The following is a 21,584-nucleotide window of genomic DNA, read 5'->3' as shown; positions in this document are numbered from 1 at the left end:
TTCACCCTGCCTTCGAGTCTGCAGAGTGCAGTTCAGAACAACTTTAAAAACTTTTGCCGACAGACACGGTGGGACAACGCATTGCATGAACTAGTTCTTTTCAGGCAAAACCCGGCTCTGAGTCCACAGCCATGCCAATTGCTCTGTGCGGCTGTCCTCAAGCTAAATACTAATAGCATGCTAACATGCGCACAGTTACAGTGCTTACATGCTGATGTTTAGCAAGTGTTTACCATCTTACCTCAGCGTGTTAGCAGACTAACATCTACTAATAAGTGCTGAACTCAAAGTACAACTGAGGCTGATGGTAATGTAAGTTCTGCAGGTGTGCTGATAAACCAAAGTATTGGACAAATAAGAATTTTGACCCTTTGATGGCACTAGATGAAAAGTCAAGGGATCACCACAGTCATCAGAATTCATCCTGTGGGAAATATACATTTCTGTGCAAGCCACACAATAATTACTGAGAATTTCAATGAAATTGAAATATTCCAATTTCAATTCATCTAACAGAAAATATTTCACTGGATGAGTGAAATAGATAAAAAGTCAGGGGATCAGCAAACTCATTAGAGTTTGTCATCTAGACTAGGGACTTGCATATTAGAAAATGTTATGGAAATCCAGCCAATAGTTGTAGAGATATTTCAGCTAAGACCAATGTTTTTTTCATTTTGAATCAGAGCAATCATTCTCAACAGCCCAGGTGCCATAGGAAAATGTTGGTGTCTCTTCAAGTCATAAATGTGTTATATTTGCATGTTTCATATGTATAATATTTATAAAGTGATGTAATATATGAGCTGACTTTGTCATTAGGAGGTGGAGGGGTTGGTGGATTGCCTGCCAAGCTGCAGACCACTGTTTGAGACCAACAAATAACAAAATTGGTTGTTTTATAGGGAGCTGTTGCTGCGTTTCCCGCACCTATTTTAGGTACCAAACGTGGGTGTTTTTTATTGACTCATCCCTTTTTTCCAGCAAAGATTTTCCAGTATTTCCAGAGGCGATTGTGCCTACAATCCCAGGTAATTTAAACCTAAACCCATGTTCACTTAACCACAATGTTGTTGAAATATAAAGTGTCATTGTATCCACTACACAAGAATGTATGAATGTAACGCATCTGTGTTTTGCAGAAAAGTACAATGTTAACGCATTTTCTGGAGATTGGGTTGTTCTCAGATGGAGGTATGGGTACCACTAGGGGTACTTTGGAATAGTGCAGGGAGTACAATTTTTTTAATCTTAATTTAAAAAATATCTGTCATGCATAGTTCCTAAAATAATAATAAAAAATAAAATGTAAGTTTAATACCCAATTCAATATTTCTATTTTAATGCAGTTTTAATGGCTGTAAACTGCCACAATAAACACAATCACTTTCACATTTCCGTGTGTGTGTGTGTTTTACAATAGACTGCATGTAATAATGCATGTAACTACTGTGATGTCACCCATTGGTTTTTGGACTGCCATTTTGAAATCTCGAGTTCAGCATTTTGGCATTGCCATCTTGTTTTTTTTTTTGGAGCCAGAGGTGACCGTATTTGGGTGAGAGGGTGGAGCTGTGGAGGAGCAAGGGGTAGATTTGACTAATAGAGTGCAGCAACACCCTGCAGGTGAGTTATAAAAAAAATTACCCCCTGTACAGTTGAATGTTGAAATCATTTTTTCATTCATCGTTTTTGTACTAGGCTGCAAACTTGTTTATTTCTGCTGTTAAGTTGGGCATTTTAACATTGGGTTCAATGAGTGACTCCGTTTTGGCCTCAAGTAGCCATTCAAGGAACTGCAGTTTTTGGCACTTCCTTGGCTTGATTTTTCAGTCTCGGAGGTTGCCGCTTGGTTTCTACCAAAATATGTTTTGTGCAGACAGAAGATGAGGGCTGGGTTTGGATGTGGAGGTTGGACTTGAAGGGATAAGAGATTGTGGGATGTTGTTTTTTTTTTTTTTAAATTGCCCGACTGTATGTCCCTTGTTTGCTTTGTTTGTATTCTGTCTGTCCAATTATAAATAAATGTTTTAAAATTAAAAAAAATGTTTTGTGCTGGTCAAGGGGTACTTGACTGAAAAAACAGCACATTATCGGTTTAAGTTTGAGAACCAATGATTTAGAAGATAGTTTTGATGATAGAAAAAGCTCTGATTCGGCAGTGCAGCAACACAAAGCAGGTCAGACAAGCGGCCTTGAAACAGTGAGAAAAAGCTTGTTAGTCAGAAATATCACTTCAGGCTCACTCACATCTTGTTAGCACACCAGTGTGAATGAGGATGATTGACAGGCAAGACAGCCAGGAGGCCTTTTAAATTCCTGTTATCGGCTGAGAAGAATCATATTCCACGGCCCGATAAATCCAATATGGCCTGCTCGCCTGAAGTACTCATACACACAGCCATCACAGGTATACACAGTACACTGGTATACAAACAACTCACGTACACAAGCATGAAGCTACACAGAACCCTCCCTATAAGTGGTCATTTGATTATCTGTCCAATAAAACCTGGAGTACAAGCTTAGTACATATTGCAGAACATTTACATATGTTGAATACTAATGTCAATGTCAATGTCAATTTTACACACACACACACACACACACACACTATAACAGCTACACTGGTGTCATAGGGATAGCTGCCTGCTAACCGCTAACTGCTAACTGCTAACTGCTAACAACTTTCAATCAGAATAATATTCTGATCTGTCTGTTCATTTATTTGCTAACTTTTTATTGCTTCATACTGGCTACCGTGCATAGGTGTAGTGCTGCCGTAGAGCACTGACACAATGCACTGACACTTTTTTTCTCCAAGTCGGGAAATAAAATAATCGCAGTTCACTTGATCTGGCTGAAATTCACATACATATATCAAGCACTCGATGATCCAATCATCACTACGACATAAGTCATGCAAGAGAGACAATAAAAAAAATAGAATGGTCAAACTTTCACTTTGTCATTTTGACATTTAAGTTGTGCTGATTGACTTATGCACTGAGTGACATGCAAGAAAACATTCCACCTTAAGAGCTGCTGATGGCTGCTGGCAGTAGTCTTTGAGCTGCACAGTGAACTTAATTATTTTTTGTCAGTCCATAGCTAGCTAACTGTATATGAAATATGCATCACTTTTCTGATGGTTTCTTTATTTGTGATGTGCTGGCAAAAAAATAAATAAAAAATATGCTGGACAGCTACATTTTCATAGTCTACCCTAGGATATGAGCTTGACTGCTGCCTGTGCTGCAACTTTTCTTCAGAATGGATGTTTTGAATGTGGCTTCATTCACAAGTAAGTAAATAAAATCATCGAAAACACAAATGAATAGTCTTCATTTGCCTATATTGCTTAAAGCGATGCTAATTGCAGCCTGCTACATTCATGGTATTGCCTAATTCTACTTAGCTAGATGAGGCTGACTCCTGCATAATATTCTCAACATGATGAAACTGTTTTAAAGTCCAACACCTATGACGCAAATGCATGCATGCACATGCGTCACAGGTGCATTCCAGTACTTGGACAAACAGCGTTACACCCCTACTGTGTTGTTTCTTTTGGTTGTGAATAGGGATGCACTGAAATGAAAATTTGTGGCTGAAGCCGAATAATATTAAACGCTTGGCTGAATACTGAGTACCGAATATCGTTGTTTAGTTTTTCATTAGTTTTTGCAGATGAACCCCTCCAGATTAGTGTTGTCACGGTACCAAAATTGGATCCCACTGTACGATACCAATGAAAATATCATGGTTCTGAGTAGTATCACAATACCACAGCAAAAATGAGGCAGATGTGCCTTTTGTCATTTATAAAAAGATAAATCACTTTTCTATAATACATCAATGATATTTCAATGGAATAAATTACTTATTGACTTATTCATACTTCAAAAACAGCATCAATAAGTGATTAACATAGGGGGGATCAAAATAAAATAAATAAATGAAATAAGAATCAACGAGCCACCCTCCTCCCCTGACAGTCCCTTCATAAGTAACGAACAGTCCCTAAAGTGCAGTAAGGTTTGTGGGCCGTGAACGGCTCGTTTCTCCTCTGACACATCACGTGTCTGTGACCCCCGTTCAACCCACAACCAGTTGGATTCGCCTTTCGTTTCTGCTGCTGGTTGAGATCTGTAGGCTGCTTACACAGCGTGCTGAATGATTTAAGTCTATTTTGCTCGCTCAAAACTATTTTTAGTTGCAAATGCAGTGCTGTGACGGGCGGATCGCCACACTGCCGACATTTTACTCCGCCCATCACGGCACACTGTTTGATTGCGTTATCAAAACACACCGCTATTATTCGGCCTTGCTTTTAACTTATTTCATAATACCGAATACCGAATGTGTGGGGGTTTTTTTGCAATGTTCGGCCGAATATATTTGGTTACCGAATATTCGGTGTATCCCTAGTTGTGAAGTGTGTTAAGTCTCTTGCTGGAGGTAACACATCCTAAATAAACACAACCTTCACTTTGACCCAGCCAAAGAAAGAGGAAGTGACTTAAAAATATGAGATAATAACAATATGGTTCATTTTTCTTCTTCTATATTTAATCTATTGATTAAAATAACAAGATTTAACTGAGCATTCATTTCTGGACCGGTGCATCCAAATGAGTTCACTTATTACTTAACATTCTTAATGCCTAAGTTGTCCTTCACTTGAGAAATTTGTCTCAGTTACCTCATTGACCGGGTCAGTTTTATGAAGCATAGCACACTGCTATTTCTAGTTGAACAAATAGTCCTACCAGCCTCTGTGATTCTCAGGCCTTCTCCTCCTCCCTAGATATGATATTTTATAGCTCCCTCTTGACTTGAGGATATTAATATTTTTGATCCACATCAATCTTCCTGCCTGTAATCTTTCTTTTTAACCCTTATTTAATCATGCATTTAAAACATGATAAAGTTTCTTTAGTTTCAGAGTGACATAGCTTGATATGCGTATGTGCACACCCAAAGGTGTGTGGCTGCTGTGCATGTGTATTTAGTGCCAGCTATCTCTACAAGCGGACTGCCTGGAAAGGAGAATTTGGAGGATGATGATTCTCTTAGTTGAGGTAAATCCTAATGTAGAGAGCCAGGACAAGCAGACCAGTTAATCTGAGGACAAACTGGCAAATTTAAATGCCCTAGAGAGCACTCGAGTGAAAATAAAACAAATATCATGATGACAATGTGACCTAGCAAAGCTAACTAACTAGTGTCTCACAGGCGAGGATGACTGGCTTGAAGTAACAAAGATCAACACACAAGTAATGAGTATGAACTAAAGGGGGGGATTATTTCTCACATCATATATTTTTAGCCTTACGAGAAGCGATCTGTCAGTCAGTCTGTCCACTATTTTGTTCCAGACTGAAATATCTCAACAACTATTTGTTGGATTGCCATAAAATTTGGAACAGACATTTATGTTCCCCTCAGGATGTACCGTAAGCACGTTTACTCAAAGCACTACTGCTCCTAACTACAGCCTCACAGACTCACAGACTCGCCATCACTGAGTTGTCACCAAAGGTTCAATAGTTATCTTTTGATTATTTGTCTGTTTAATGCTTGTGTTCCAGTTGCGCAGTTAACGTCTAAAATTCTGAAAAAAAAAATTGAATGCTGCTGTAGATTAACATGTCCTCTCCACATGTGGGGCAGTTTGCGCAGTGACAACTTTTCTAGCAAGTCCTATTTTTAAAACTACACAATCAATTGTCTGCCAGTGATCTACAACATCTTACATACATACCAGAGGTGGGGGTGACCGCCTGGCCACACCCAATTGGCGAAGCAGTCTGCGAAACTAGAGCCCCTAGACTTGAAGCATTGTCTACTGTCATGGCTGCATGCAATTATGTATTTGCTTTTTTTTTTTTTTTTTTTTTTTTTGGACATTGAGAAGTTGGGAAGTTATGTTATGTTTTTGAAACAAAAGTTGGTGATTTCAAGTGTAATGCATACAAACCTGGCAACCTACCAGGACGCAGCAGACACACCAGAAAAGGAAAACAAATCTGTGTCATAACATGAAGGGCTCTTGTTTCGCAGACTGGTCGAGGCGCAGCGCACATGCGCTTCACCAACTGGGTGTGGCCAAGCGGATTTTGCGAGTTTGGCACACCGTGTGCACTAGTGCAGCTACTCCTCTTTCCCACCTCCGTCCCTCCTACCAGCGCAAGTCGGAAAGAGGGAGGAGAGAAGGCGTGGAGTGGGTTTTACACACATCACACCAATCAAATGAGCCCCTCTCCTTGCCCTTAAATGCGCCGTGCGAAGGCATAATGAGAGTTTACTCAATTCGCCATGGCAGAAGAGAGCAGCAGCATCAGATGGCCAAACTTCTCCCAGGAGGAAACTGATGTTTTGGTCCGGGAGGTCCAAGCTCGCAGTGTCCGAATATACGGAACTGCGAGCAGACCTCCGCAGGCTGATGATGCAAAGGTAGCCTGGGAGGAGGTCACCACAATTGTAAATCAATGATGCGTTTCTCTCGTGCGCACGTGCTCTCTCTTTCTCTCTCGCAGTCTCACTCTGTTTCTTTTCTTTTGACTTTTCTAAGATGACAGATGCTGAATATCTACTCCCTATCTGATGCTGTGGCTGTTTGTGGTTGGCTGAGAGGGATGTGAACTCATTAGTTTGCAGCTGTGTTAATCAAATCAGGTTGGGTTTCCATTACACGTGCCAAACGTGCCAAACGGTGCCAATCCCCTTTGATCTGACATCAGATGTGACGGGACAGTCGATATAGAGATACATTTATGCGCTGATTGCAGATAGTTGCATTGCATAGTGTTTTTTTTAATGTGTCTGATATTCTGGAAACCTGCCCGTGAGGTTTAGGTGACGTGTGCGCACTGTCCGCCGGTCAGCCAAACTTCAGCTTACACCGGCTGCGCTCCGCCTGTGCTGACAGTAGACCTGGTTTCAGCTGGCGAGCTTTTAGCGCACCTTCGGCGAAGCCTTTTGACACAAAACTGTCACTGTGCCAAGCTGGATCTGTCGACACCTCCCCCTGCTGCACCGCCACACCCATCTCAGCGCACCTCAGTCTGCCAGACTACCAAACTGAGCGCGCCTCGGGTTGTGCTGCTCGAAACTAGCTCTGCGCGGGGTTCGCCACCCTGCGCTGCGCCGGGAAACTAGAGCCCGAAAAGTTTATTGTTATAATAGGATATTTTTCAAGTTATAACAAAATATTTTCCCGTTATTACAACAAACAAACTTACCATGTTATAACAAAAAAAAAAGAACGATGATGATTTATCTTATGTATGTATGTTATGTAAAATGTTTCATGTTGTAACAAGATAATAGTATATTGTTACTACAATAAGTTTTTTGTAATGTGAAAAAATCTTGTCAGGAAAAACTTTTCACGTTATTATGTGATTCTGCTCCATTTTTTCTTTTTTAGTGTGGCAGCCACATGCTGTAGTAATGTTGACATGTTAATAAAAGAAAACAGCACTTTGCAAGATCTGCAGCTCAACAATCAGTAACACTACCACCATAACAAACAACCTCATTGGTTACTACAAAGGAAGGTATGTAAAAGTGTTTTTTTGGCTGACTTATTAGCTTATTGGCTTGTCAAATGTTAGCTAGAAAGCTAACGTTTGACCAGATTCATCAGATCATTGGAATTTCATATGACATGACTTGTCTAGCTTGACTTGAAGCAGGAACTCGACTTGACTTGCTTTATTCTCACCACAGTAATTTGGGACGTGCACATGTGTGACTTACCCAACATCTGGTATGTACATGCACAGTAGTATAAAATGTGGCTCATCTTGTTCCACTCTCCCCTACCTTAACTATGTTCTTAACGTACACTCTTAATGTCCACACATAGGCAAAATAAAGAGGCTAAACAAACATGTAATGAAGACATGAGGTGATGACTGGTTGCTAAAAACCCTTATTTGTTAAATGCAGCCTTAACCTGTTAAGATAATGTCAAGGCCCTTGAAATTTGAAAATATCATTATTGTAAGAGTAAATGCATTTTTAAGCTAAAACAACAGTAACAAAGCTCATGGGCAATGGATGAATGGATGCACTAGAGGGAGTTAAAGTGCATATGCAGGTTACATGTGTCTGTCTGCACATGTCTGTGAGGACACGGCCAGGGAGGGAGGGAGAGAGAGAGTAAGTTTACACTTAAGCAGGATCAAGGAAGCAGAGGAGAGCATTCATGCGAAGAAGGTTGGGATTTGACGGACATTTAGGACAAACCATGTGAGGTGAGTCAACATGCTTTAAACAACTTTATTTGGGAAGTTACACTGAGGGTTGACCAAGCACACATTTAAGACATTTACAAGGATGACGATTCATGCAATAAGTCATGTTTGGTGTTTGGGTTAAGTGTCAGATACGTTATGTATATAAATATATTAAAGTGTTGCTTAGTGATTCATCTATGTCTCCTTTTCTCTGGTAACACACTCACATGATATTAGCGAGCATGTGGGTGTGTGCTTTAGTCCTGATCAAGCAGCAAGGCACTGTGGTTTCACCTCAGACAAGGTATATTTTTTGTCAAACTAGTTGCTTTTGCATGTGTAATTAGGACATAATTGCACATGCTGGCTTGGTGGTTTCACTTTAATTGTTCTGCACATAGGTATCATAGCTGTAGGTTCAAGCCCTATGTAGGAGAGAGTGTGTCAGGGTTTATTGTTGGACAAAGATGGTGATGTTGGATCGTCAGTTTGTCACCCAGTTTAAGCTACTTTGATCTAGTATGGGGCCGCATGTGGGACAGAAGGCAAGGTTTAAGATTAATTTTTCATTTTGTGTAATATTCCTTACTGAAAGACTTATAAAATATGTATTCATGTGTGCAGTTATATCTATTAAGTATTAAAATATACTGTATTGAAACTGTATATCACAGATTCCAAATCTGACTTTTTTTTTACTATGGCTCATGGTTGTTTAATTAGTATTTAATTCAAAGTTAAATGTTTTATAAGTCATTAAATTGCATCATAATCTCTTACTGACTTGTTGCAGTAAAAACGTGATGGCATGGGTGGTTGATATGATTACTAGCAATCATAAGGGAGTTGTTCCAGTAAGCTACAGAACAATTAAGTTTGTGTTGCTGAAACATGGTCCACTAATGGGGACAGCACATCCCAGATAAGACAATGGAAGAAAAAATGTCCTTCCTTCAGTTTGTGGCAGAGAAAAAAAACAAAAACAAAACAAAAGAGTAGTACACAAATCATTACTTCTCCTTGGCAAATTGCCAATGGATTCAGTATACTGCTGTGAGTGGTTTCACTTTTCACATGTTGTTAGATTGTTGATCTACAAAGCTGGCCCACCTTGTGTCGCACTGGGCCGGATGTTTTGCCACAGTGTTATCACACACTGTTGACTCATCTACCTCACCAGCCACACTTAATTTGTTCCATGATGCAGGGGATTTTTATATTCCCTGACAGGAGAGGGACATTTAGGTTCTCTGATCTTTGTGTGCAGATATACTTCTATTATATGAACAGCTGTCAAACAGACACACAGTCATATATTTACTGTAGATAACAGCAAGAAAATATATTATTATAAATAATATTACTTAGCTTATACTAAGTGATAACATACAGTATGTATTCATGCACATACATATGCATTTTATGGTACATTGTTCCCACTAGAAGAAAATTACAGTAGATTATTTTGCGACAAAGACTATTTGGGATGCAAGCAAATTAATTATGCAATAAAATGTAAAATGATCTCAGGTTCTCATCATGGTACTACAGTATGGTGTTGTGTTTCACGTGTTAGTGTTACCATAATCTTTTGGTGCATTGGCAACAAAGCAAAATGAAAGTGGACAAACACGGATCAGTTGCTTTTATTTCTGACTCTTTATGGCCAGGGAAGCCTGGTTCTTGTTGCACTAAATGAGAGCAGCAGACTGACAAGGGACACGGCTCGACTAAACTCTGTCAGTGCTGAAAAAACAAAGTCACCATGGAAACAAGAAGTGTTTATCCCTGAGGGGAATCCATTGACAATATTACATTAAAACCTTGAATTCTCTGAATGGCCTGGTACAGCCGAAACAGTGGCTTCTGTGAATTATCTAACCAAGAGCTTGAGGAAACAAGGTAGAATCTTCATCTGTGATGATGAGCTCTTAAACTATTGAGCACAGTGGGTCAATTATTAAACAAATGTGTAACTTTTGATTAACTGATTTCTTTTTGCATTGCATACCTCAAGTGAAGCATCATAGCTGGGAATGTCAGTGGCAGTTACAGTTAACAGAACATGGGATCTTTCCACTTGGTTGGTGTACTCTTTTAGACTGTATATGAAGATATATAAAATCATTCTGTCAGTCAATATAATAAAGCAAAGCTTCTGTTTTAATTCATTAAATGCATCATTTTATCATCAAATCATTACTTGAACACCCCCATAATTTCCTCCACCCTAACGTAAACATCGTAACATTATATCCGCTCTTCTTATCATTGTCTCTGTAAACACTTCATGTTATCTTAACTGTCGTCACAGCAGGGACAGTACTGAATTTGTAAGAGCCTGAATAGGGTCACAAACATTGTCATAAAACAAAAGATAAAGCAGATGAAAGAACGTGCTAATCCGTATGTTTGTACTAATTTGACATATTCTTTTGTTTATCAAGTGTCATAAAGTTGGAGGTACTGATATCCTCCTATATAACCATAACCTCCTATATAACCATAACCATTTAGAATAGGCTATTGCTTGTGTGTTTTGAGATGATAGAGAAGTTAGCTGATGTGTGATTATAATGAAATGTGACACTATTGTTAAATTAAAGAATGTCTTTAGGCTACAACAAATTGCATTAAATATACAGAGGAGGAACTATGTCAGCAACATGACCCCTTCTATCCAAACCAACAACAATTTCCATGTCTATATGCGACACTTTGCAGCCTGTGCAAACAACTTAGAGTCAATTGTAACTATTACAGTCAGACAACATATTGACAACAAATAAAAGGTTTATGGCAATATTAAGCTACTCTTAAGCGTATAGAATGTTACATCACCAACACAATGGCTGCAGCCATAAACATACATATTAAAGCAGTGGAAAGATTGCACAGTTTTACACACATATCAGGTAGCGCACACACAGCACCAAGTTACCAGGCAATGCTGTGAATATTTGACTTTCTGATCTGTAGAAAGACTTCAGTGAGCTCTAGATTCAACCTCAGCTCTAGATTCCACTCAGCATCTTTATCCCAGTATAAGCAGTCCACTAAACCTCAATGTGTGACTGAGCTCCTCAAATTCAAACATTTTATAGCTGAATGAGGCTCTGAGGCACTTTCTCACATCATATGGCTCATCAGGACTTTTTCATGTTTGCTTTTGAAATGTTGTTAAAAGAATAAAAAGTAATTTCACATATTTACAGTGATAAAAATAGTATTATAGTAACTGATTATCTTTCTTGCACAATGTAGCCTCTTAAGCACAGTACCACCTATCGGCACTAACACTCTACTGTTGTCTCTGCTTTATAATCATCAAACCTTAATTAGGGAATTTGAGAACCATTGGTCCATGCCAGGTGTCATCTATTTTTTATGGGAGTACTACATCAGATGGCCTTACTATAATAAGGAAGCAGATAGCAAAGTAAAAACAACAGACTCAAACATGCATCATGTATACACAGTCAAACAGCAGTCTCAGACAGTTAAAACTGGACTTCTTCTATGTCTGCTAATAGACTTAGACTGTGGTACAGCACAGTAAACAATAAACATAGTGTAAACACAATTTAAACACAGAGCGACAAGACACCTATTAAAGTTCATAATCATGATCTATCAATAAATAAAGTGTATTTTGCGTATCACTATAGTGTTTGCATTTGTTTTATTTGACCTAACCCTAACCCATGAAATATGAAACACACACAGAATTGATTTAACCGAATGATATTAGCTGTTACTGCCAATGTGTTTTACTTGTTTATTAATAAAGTTACCCATTGAGGATGCATGACTAGTGATTTTAGGATGCAGTCTGATGATTGAAAAAAAAATGAAAGAAAGAAAACAGCTAAGCTTCCCCGCAAGGCGCGACAGCTGGGGCTTCGAAAGAACACCTCAGAGGAAAACGCCATCCTGGTGATCCAGATGGATCTTATTTTACTCATTCAAACATACTGTGAGTTTAGTATTCAGCTGTTTTTTCCTTCTGAAAAGAGAAAATAGCTTCTTCTTTTTTTTTGAGAATGCAAACTCATCAGTGAATAAATATTCCTGTCTCTAACATCCTGAAAGGAGCCAATGAAATGTCTCAAATTCCTTTTTCAAACAAAGATATGTGGTTGGATACACAGGAATCTACCTTTTTTTTTCCACTGGAGAGCTCAGATTTGTTTACTTTACTCCCTAGACTGTGGCAGAATGTTTTATGGTTGTTTTTAAGATCTTGTCTTGAATTAGCCTGACAGTGATGCACAATAGAGCGCAGCCCAAGCTTTAACAAATGCTCTGGCTCTCTAGTAAATTTTCCCATCTCTAGGGGACAGCTTCCCAGTGTCAACATATGTTTATAAAAAGGCACATTCTTTTTGTGTCTCTCTGTGCTGCTGATCATCCAGGTCCATTACTTGTGTCACATGTATCTCTAGGCCAACTAAGCCGTGCAGATATCATGTTAGAACACAACATTTATTCTTCTATAGATTGTGCAAGAGCTATAATGCCCTGCCATTCCATGAGGTAGACTAATAATGTCCATGAATCTGCTTAAGTGTTGTAACAGATAGTGCCACTGGTGTTGCTGACATGCAAACATGACATGTATTTATTCTACAGAAATAAAAGACAGCTGGTCCAAACAAAAGCACAAGAATGCTGTTGTACTGAGGATGTTAACCCATTTAATTTGTGGGTGTATTGCAACTTTATGCAGTTAAAAAGACAGTATGTAAGTGGAACGTATTGTATGTGATAGCCTGTACATGTTTGTGTCTGTTTTCATGGTTTCCTTTACAGTTTGGATGGATGGAGGTGTATATACAGCATATATTCACCTGTATTATTTGGAACTTGGTCAAATTGGGATGGAGTTCCCGAAAGAGCAGTAGGAAGAGTAAAGACTAAAGGGAGAGCTGAACTACAAATGACACCACTTATGAGCCAACCCTGCATAAATGTGTCTAATTTATCCTTATTCTGGAGATAAATGTAGATTCTAGCATCCAACTTTGAGACTAAATACAAAACATATGCAATCAGGCTGTACATCTGTTACAATTACTATCTACTATCCAAGAACACTGCAGTAACAATTGTCAGCATGCATTCATTCATTTACAAAGAGTTATTAATAAAGCTTACATCACTTACAGGATATAGCCTGTTTTCTGATTTGATTTACTGTGTTATTTAACAAGCTGATTTATTTCAGTTTTTTTAACGTGTATTTTAGTGTATTTTTGGAAGCCCAAAGAGGATAAGTGAAAATCAAAATTGCAGGCAACACTGGCAAAACAAGTTTATCTCCTATGTAGGAGGTATCTCCCACATAGGAAATTAATTAAGATAAATTCAGATAAGTCTAAGTTTATCTCCTACCTAGGAGAAATTATGTTCTACATAGGAGATATCATCTCTTATGTAGGATGTGTGACATAATAAACTTAAGTAAACTTACACAAAGCAAAAGTTTTTCTCCTACTTAAGAGGTATTTTCTTAGACCTCCTATGTTAGGAGATAATATCTCAGAGGTATTTTGGCCAACATTGCTTCTTCATAGATTGGATAACACACAGTAGACTATAATTATATTAATTGCAAAATCAGGATTTTTATACACTCCCTTGTAGAAGCCAATAAGAAAACTATGTCCTAAAGTCTTGCTCATTCTTTTTCGGTAGGTCATTTGCTCAGTAACTATTTGTGGTCATTTGACCTTTAACTGGCAGCTGCACTCAGACTCCTTAAATGTCAGAAGGATTACCATGCTTTACTTTGGAATACACAAATGATAAAAAGTCATTTAAATGATAACATGAATTTTCAGCTACTAACCACTGTTCTTGTTCTCCACCAGGCAAGTTTTACAGGGAGTTTACAGCACTGGCACTGTGAGAAAAGAGATGTCTGGGAAGTGCTTTACACTCTGTGACCTCTTTTGAACTGGTTACCTTTTTTAAAAGAGCCATGTGAAGAATTGCCTGATGGAAGAGTGAACTGGCAGTGGATGAGCTTATGTAAACATTTTCTACTGAGATACCAACAGCAGCACTGTCTCAGTGGCCCTGTGCCTGAGAAGGAGGTCACCATGATCTCCACAGCTCTCCGCTGGCTGGTCCTGGTGTCTTTCATCATTCTGACCATTGGTGGGAATGTGCTGGTGTGTTTGGCTGTGGGGCTCAGTCGCCGACTGTGGCGCATTGCTAACTGCTTTGTGGTGTCCCTGGCAGTGACAGATCTCCTGCTAGGCCTGCTGGTGCTGCCCTTCTCCGCCACTGTGGAGCTGCGCAGCGGGAATTGGCCCCTCGGAGGAGCCCTATGTAACATCTACATCTCACTGGATGTCATGCTGTGTACATCTTCCATCCTGACCCTGCTGGCCATCAGTGTGGACCGATACCTAGCTATTTCAGCTCCCCTTAGCTACTCCCGGAGAGTTACTCCTCTAAGGGTGACACTGGCCATGATCGCCATCTGGGCCTTGTCACTAGCTGTGTCCTTTGTGCCCATCCACCTGGGCTGGAATACAGCGGACTACTTAGTGCAACACTTGGACTGGGACATGGGGGATGAGGACAAGGAGGGACGCTACTGCCAGTTTGAATGGAATAACAACTATGTTCTCATTTACACGTTTGGCACATTTTACCTGCCTCTGCTGCTTATGTGTGGAATGTATCTTTGCATATTCAGAGTGGCACGAGAACAGGTCAGTGTTTATTTCATTTTGGAAAACATGCTGAGGTGGGATATAAAAGGTCACAGAGTCATATTCACCGGGTGCTGAATTAAATCCTATCATCAGATCAGTGAGTGAGCTCACCTCATTTTCTGTCTCTCTCTAACCTTTCCTTAACTGACCTTTTCAGGTGCGGCGTATTCAAGCTGCCACTCCATCATTTGCACGCACAGCATCAACTGCAGCCATCGCCAGAGAGCACAAAGCTACAGTGACCCTGGCAGCTGTGCTGGGGGCCTTTGTCATCTGCTGGTTCCCCTACTTCACCTTCTTCACCTGCATGGGCATAAGGGAAAAGACAAACCCACCTAATACACTTAACTCTGTGGTGCTGTGGCTGGGCTATTTTAACTCAGCTCTTAACCCCATCCTGTATCCAGCCTTCAACAGGGATTTCCGCAGGGCCTATGGAGAGCTGCTTCGCTGTAGAAGACTGTCTCACAGAAAACTGCAGCTTACCCGTGTGTCTGTGCATAAACGATTGACCTTTAGTAACGGACAAAGGGTTTTCCAACAGTCTGAGAAACATAAAGACACAGTTAATAAAGAAACTGAGGGAAAGAGCCTCACATATGAGAGGAATGGTCCCTGATGAGCCAAGGTAAAACGCCATGTATCTGTAGTTCCACTGCTGGACTGTAGACAAAATGTTGTAAGCTACAAACTTTTTCCACAAGTCACAGTTCCAGATTAGCTAACCATTTACAGTATCACTTAGATATTTAGTGTATAGTGCCAAAGATAATACTTGTGTAAAATTCAAGGCACAATATGATGAATGTACATAGATTTTTTTGTTTGTGTTGTGGATAAAAAAAAAATACATGACTCAAATCAATGTGCTTAATTTAAAAGTGCCCAGCGCTTATGATCAGATATAATCATGATGATGACAATGTCTGTTTATTAGACACCGACCGTGTATTTTAAAGTAGACAGTAGCAGGCAGAGCAGAGCTGAGTGGAGTGAATAGATGACTCAATAAGTGTCCCAGTAAGCTGCATGGAGACACAGGTGGTTAAAATTTTGCAAATGGTTTATTTTCTCTCCCCTCAACCCTGCCAGTGAGAGTGAATGAGTGACCAGCATGTTTGATATGTACAAATTGTCTATGTTTGACTTGACCCAAGCAGGAGGACCTTAAGGACTTCCTGGATGTTTCAGCAGATTACCTGAAACTCGACCAAACTTTCCCTTATTAAAAAGGATTTTTTTGTATTACTTGTGGATACTTTTAACACTCTAACGCTAGGGCCACACCGCCCGCGGAAGCGCCGCGAATAGCCTCGAAGCGCCGAGAAGAGAAGGCAGTTTCCTTTCGGCGCCCATGTTAACCGACTGTGTGCGATCAGTTCGGCGTCTGGTCTATTTTCTGCGCGAGCCGCGAGCGAATCTGACAAGCCAGGCAGTGAAAAACAAGAGCTGGGAGCAGAATCGCTTTTCGACGGCGTGGAGAAATGCGCATCTGATGTGAACGGAGGTGCTCCGGCACGCGCGAGAATTTCGGTGTGCTGCGCTTCCGCGGGCAGTGTGGCCCTGGCGTAACCCTCTGAGTTATGATGGGGACTGGTTGCATTAATGAAGTCAAATCAATAAAGCTGTTCATAACAAGTCCAACGTATTTTTAAAAGGAAAGTTCATCCCCAAATCAAAAATATATATTTTTGCTAATACCTTTATTGCTATTTATCAATCTGGATTGTTTTGGTGTGAGTTGCAGAGTTTTGGGGATTAAACTTCATCGAACTAGATGGCACTCAGCTTGTGGCGCTCAAAGCACAAAAAAATTCATTTGATGAACTCAACAGAAATAGCCCCTTTTCCACCAACATTTCCAAGAACTGGTAATCTGCGTGGTTTGCATTTCCACCGCACCTCAAATCTCTGGAAAATGTATTCAAATTAGCGTGATGACGAAGATGATTCGGTGTGTGCCCTGTATTTGGCTTCACCAGCTTGTTTACTGGTAACATAGTGCTGGTGTAGAGAGTTGGGGCTGTTTGTCTCAGCCAGCAGCTAAGTTTGAAAGTATTTTAAGATAAGTGTCAAACTAAGATAGCCTACATACAGACTGCTGTCATTTGAGCTTGTTAGTAACAATTCGCTATCAGCTGAACTATCTTGCTGTCCTTGTGTAAAACATAACGTTAGTGACGGTGGATGAGAGACTGTGGATGGAGCATATTGAATATCGCTGTCTACATGTTTACATGTTCATGCTTGCTGAACACATGTATTGATAAAGTATTGGCTTCTTACTCGCTTACAGTAACAAGTGTAGTTGCCGTCAACTCAAGTAATTTTCGAGTTATGTTCACTTCGTTTCCACCGCGGCCGTTCAGCTGTTCACCGGTTACCGTGTCGTGTCGGTGTATGTGTGGATGTGTGTGTGTGTGTCCGGAACAGAGAGCAGAGGAGAACCGATACCGTTAGCGCTGATCAATACTACGGTCTTTGATAATTTAGCCCCGGGGCTAATTCAGTACTGGGTTTCGGTACCCATCCTTAATCAAAACACAAACGAAGTGAAGCTTGTAGAAATTTAATAAAGTTTGCAGCAGCTGCCCGTGCCAGGAAGTGTGGAACGCTGCAAGTGTGAGTCCACCAATCAGCGTTCTTCAGCAAACAGCCCCGCCCCTCAAGAATTGCGGGTAATCTGAAAAGTCCCACCCCCCCACACACACACAAAATCCCAGGTAATTGATAAAAGTTCCTGCGGTGGAAAAGGGGCTAATGTCCCTTTACAGAAATAATGAATCACTTTCTGAAGATGATCCTCAGACCCGTTTCATGTGGAAGCTATTTTCCTCCTACCAAAATACACGCACCACTTGTACCAGGAAGGAAGCGTGCATCTACTCATGGACGAGAGGCTCGTGCTTGTGAAAGCGAGAGATGTAAACATTAAAGGCATCCAACCAGCAGAGCTGTAACATTAGCTAGCCCAGCGGTAGTTGTACGCCTCCCTCTGTGCTGTGATACAGTTGATGGGTGTACTTTGGTAGAAAGAAAGTAGTTCTTACATAAAACTGCTCACAACAAGGTCTGTGGATTATCTTGACTCACTAGGTCATAATTTCTGGAAAGAAACATTGCTGTTGAGTACAGCAATATATGTAGACAAACATTTTTATTATTATTATTTTTGTTTTTTACTTTTTTCTAGTTCCAATATATTGGAGAGAAGGCAGACACTTCTAAGGCTGATATCTCCAACACTCAGCAACTCACACTAAAACATAATAAATAGCAGGTAAGAGGGAAAATTATGAAATGTTTATGTTGCTAGGATTATTCTCATGCATAAACATTAACAGTTGAAATATCTTGACACGACAGCCCACTGACACTTGTGTTCTGATGTATAAGGATTCGAAAAGATGAGGAATGTAAATGTAGTCTGCTTGACAAAAGAAAAATAATTCATAGATGAAAAATTGGAAAGAAAGTGCACTAACAGATGTGATGCCAAGTAATATTTACTTGCCTTTAATTAATTTTTAGAATTAATGTATTAATAAATAATTTACTTATTTAGAGACAGAATAGTACATTGTATTTTTTCGTGTATTTTAACAAACATAGTTATGATGTATATTTTATTCATTACTCTCAGAATGCTTTTAATCAGATATAATCAGTAATTGCTTTTAATTCATTTTGTTATAAATGTATTAATTATATTTTTCATGTATTTATTATTATACATTTTTTATTAACTACAAACTTTCTAAACCAATTAAATCATTTTTCATTGATAACACTAAACTCTTAAAACTCAACTTTTGCACATAGGCTGTCAGTGTATTGCAGACACTGTTTAGTGCATATCAGTATTCTGTCTGCTTTATTTGGTCCTTGTAATGATTGCAGTCGACCATCAGGGGTAATGTGCAGATGGAAAACGGTTTTCAAGTACTGTCGGTAACAAGACAAGGCAAGCTGAGCGCAATTCTAATTAAAGTTTAATGTGAGCCATGGTGCTGTCGATGGTAGTTGAAGTGGGTTGATAGGTTGAGGCAGGGAAAGGGAATGAAATTCCTTTGGGATGAATTGATGACTTGCCTCAAACTTGCAGAAGAGAGGATGCTGCTGAGGAGGAGACATTAAATCGCATTTCATGAATATAAGGTCTGAAACTGGCAGCGATCAAGCCAGCAGCTGCTCCGTGGCATAAAGTGGAAGTAATTAAAATTATTGACTCTTACTCAGGTCAAGTGGCAGAGGAGTAAAAAAGAGAGAATGGAGGTGCAGGACCATTTATAGGTGGCATTAAATGCAGCTGATTCCTCTGAACTGAGGAGGATGAAATTGTATTACAGTTGGCAGTCATGTTCAGTACAACTCACACAGTAAAGGTCTCTCTGGATTTGAGTGTTGCACGTGTAAAAGAATTTCCTCTATAAAAGTTTCTGGCATCCATCAGAGGAGACTCTAAGTTTTTATTCACATGTATCAAATGCAAACAAGGAAAGACCAAAGATTTTGGGATGTTTACCTGCTGCAGTAACTACTGTGTTAACAATCATATCTCAATTGGCAAAGTGACTTCTCGGAGTCCCTAGAAATAGTTAAAGCATATAATTCCCCGTAACAAATTGTCATTTTTACATTTCCGTTCAATGTGTTCTCATCCCTGCTGTCAAAGACAGATACTTTGTTAGGCCCCTTGGTGTGGGATATTAATTCCGAAGGCACCCTATAGCATTTTTTTTAAGATGCACCAGGCTTTCAATTAACTGTGCTGTTGATACATCCACAGCAATACTTGATGGTGACATGACTTCTGTACCACCTGATATAGTATGAAAAGCTGGAAAGTCTGCTTAGGGTGGAAGGTTGGTAGGGAGGGAGGTGGATAGGTCAAACAAAGCAAGACTTTCACCCAAGAGGCTACTGTTTGTGTCCAACCCTGTCTTGCTCCCAAGTCGTTGAATATCAGTGCTTTGGCAGTGACACCACCGAAAAAAGCCGTCCTTTCACGTCAGCACGATACGCGGCCAGTCGCCATTATTGTGTAATGGTGCCCAGCAGCGTCAGGAGGAAAAGCAGTGGGACACCAACGTAAGTTAAGGAGGTGAAGAGTCCGAGTGGGGCGGGAGGGATGGTGGATGGGTCAATCGACAGTTTATTATGTAGTCTGTTTATTTTGAAAGAGACTGTATGCAAACTGTACATATCCTGTGAAAACTGAAGTTTAATTTGAAAGCAGATAATGCATGTAACAGGCAGAAATTGACATGGTACCCAGGGTACCTTGTATGTCATATGTTGAGGTTGTAGTGAGAATGTGTTGTAGTGTCCACTGTGAAAACAAAAGTTAATGTGACAAAGTGACAAAGCATCTGTATAGGATGAGCTGGGAATGACAAGTGGTTGTTGTGTTTGTGTACTGATCAAGCAAGATGCTGATAGGTACATTTTTGCACACAGCCAAGGTAGCTGTTCCCCCTACTCCTAGTCTTCAGGCTAAGTTAGGCTAATTGTCTCCATGCTCCAACTTCAAAGTTAGCGCACAGACATGAAAGCAGTACTGAACTTTTCGTTTGACTCTGAGCAAGAAAGCAATGAAGCAAAATTCCAAAAATGCTAATATATTACTTTTAGAATAAAACATTCCATGTTTGTAGATATGACAGAGTAATCAACTTTTCACAAAGTTGGTGATTTTGTTTTGTTCATGCAGTACATAGAGGATGTGTCCAAATAAAAGATGAGCTTTGTATTGTAATGTATTGTTTAATTTATGCACAATTTATATTTTTTCTTTTAGATGGAACAAAATTGGAATGAAAGTTTTAGGTCAGTGACTTAGCTGGAAAATAAAAGAAGCTGCTTCTTGAAGACTTTGGAAAACTGCAATAAATTGTTGCCTTCACATGTCAGTCACAAAATAATGAGTGCATTCAAAAATTACGAGTGAACATCTGCTAGACTTGTGTTCAGTCCTTGAACAGAACACCATACTATGATATTTTGTGATGATGAGCTACAAATTAATAATGAACTTATGTCATATATATCTATCAGGATGAGATAAATAAAATGAGTGAGGGTTTGCAATGATCTTCATTTTTTCCACATCTTTTTTGTTTGTATGAATATGAGATCTGCATTACACAGAATGTTCCCTGAAAGAAAAAAAAGATAGTTCATGATGTCATTACTTGGTTGCCAATAAATAAATAAATAAATAAATAAATAAATAAATAAAACTGCTGATCTATGTCTTTAAGCTCTGAAATGTATTGACCTGATATTGTATATAAAAATGCATTGTTATAACTACAGAAGATAATAGAAATATTAAGGGACTGTTCTTTACTCATCAGATGAGAGGGGTAGCTGGGATGTTAATTCGTTTTGGGTTTTTTCATTTGTTTGTTTTTTTGTTTGTTTTTACCCTCCCATAAGCTACAAATATTCTTACTTAAGCCTCCCTGAGTGTTTTGTACTTACCCTTTGATATATGAAAGTTATAAGTTGACAAAATCCTGGAGTTGAACAATGCCTCGGTTTGTCACTCTTGTCATGCATGCTGGTTAGTTTGTGCAAACGGTTTATTTTTGGCCAGATTGTT

The 21,584-nt window shown here is 39.5% G+C and overlaps 1 protein-coding gene across 1 annotated transcript; it reads left to right on the top strand.

Annotated features, from left to right (window-relative positions):
- Positions 1 to 8,151: 8,151 nt before the first annotated feature.
- hrh2b (histamine receptor H2b) lies at positions 8,152 to 17,782 on the top strand. The gene is made up of 3 exons (XM_049592829.1): positions 8,152 to 8,267; positions 14,123 to 14,974; positions 15,135 to 17,782. The coding sequence occupies exons 2-3, from the start codon at positions 14,273 to 14,275 to the stop codon at positions 15,594 to 15,596; spliced, it is 1,164 nt and encodes a 387-aa protein (XP_049448786.1). The 5' UTR covers positions 8,152 to 8,267; positions 14,123 to 14,272; the 3' UTR covers positions 15,597 to 17,782.
- Positions 17,783 to 21,584: the final 3,802 nt, after the last annotated feature.

This window comes from Epinephelus fuscoguttatus, linkage group LG12 (genome assembly GCF_011397635.1).
Source record: "Epinephelus fuscoguttatus linkage group LG12, E.fuscoguttatus.final_Chr_v1".
Lineage (NCBI taxonomy): Eukaryota > Metazoa > Chordata > Actinopteri > Perciformes > Serranidae > Epinephelus > Epinephelus fuscoguttatus.
This window is presented reverse-complemented; position numbering and strand designations above follow the sequence as displayed.

Coding starts and splice junctions, on each gene's coding strand:
- hrh2b (XM_049592829.1), top strand. CDS start 14,273: ATGAGCTTATGTAAACATTTTCTACTGAGATACCAACAGCAGCACTGT. Junction 14,975..15,134: donor TCAGAGTGGCACGAGAACAG/GTCAGTGTTTAT, acceptor TGACCTTTTCAG/GTGCGGCGTATTCAAGCTGC.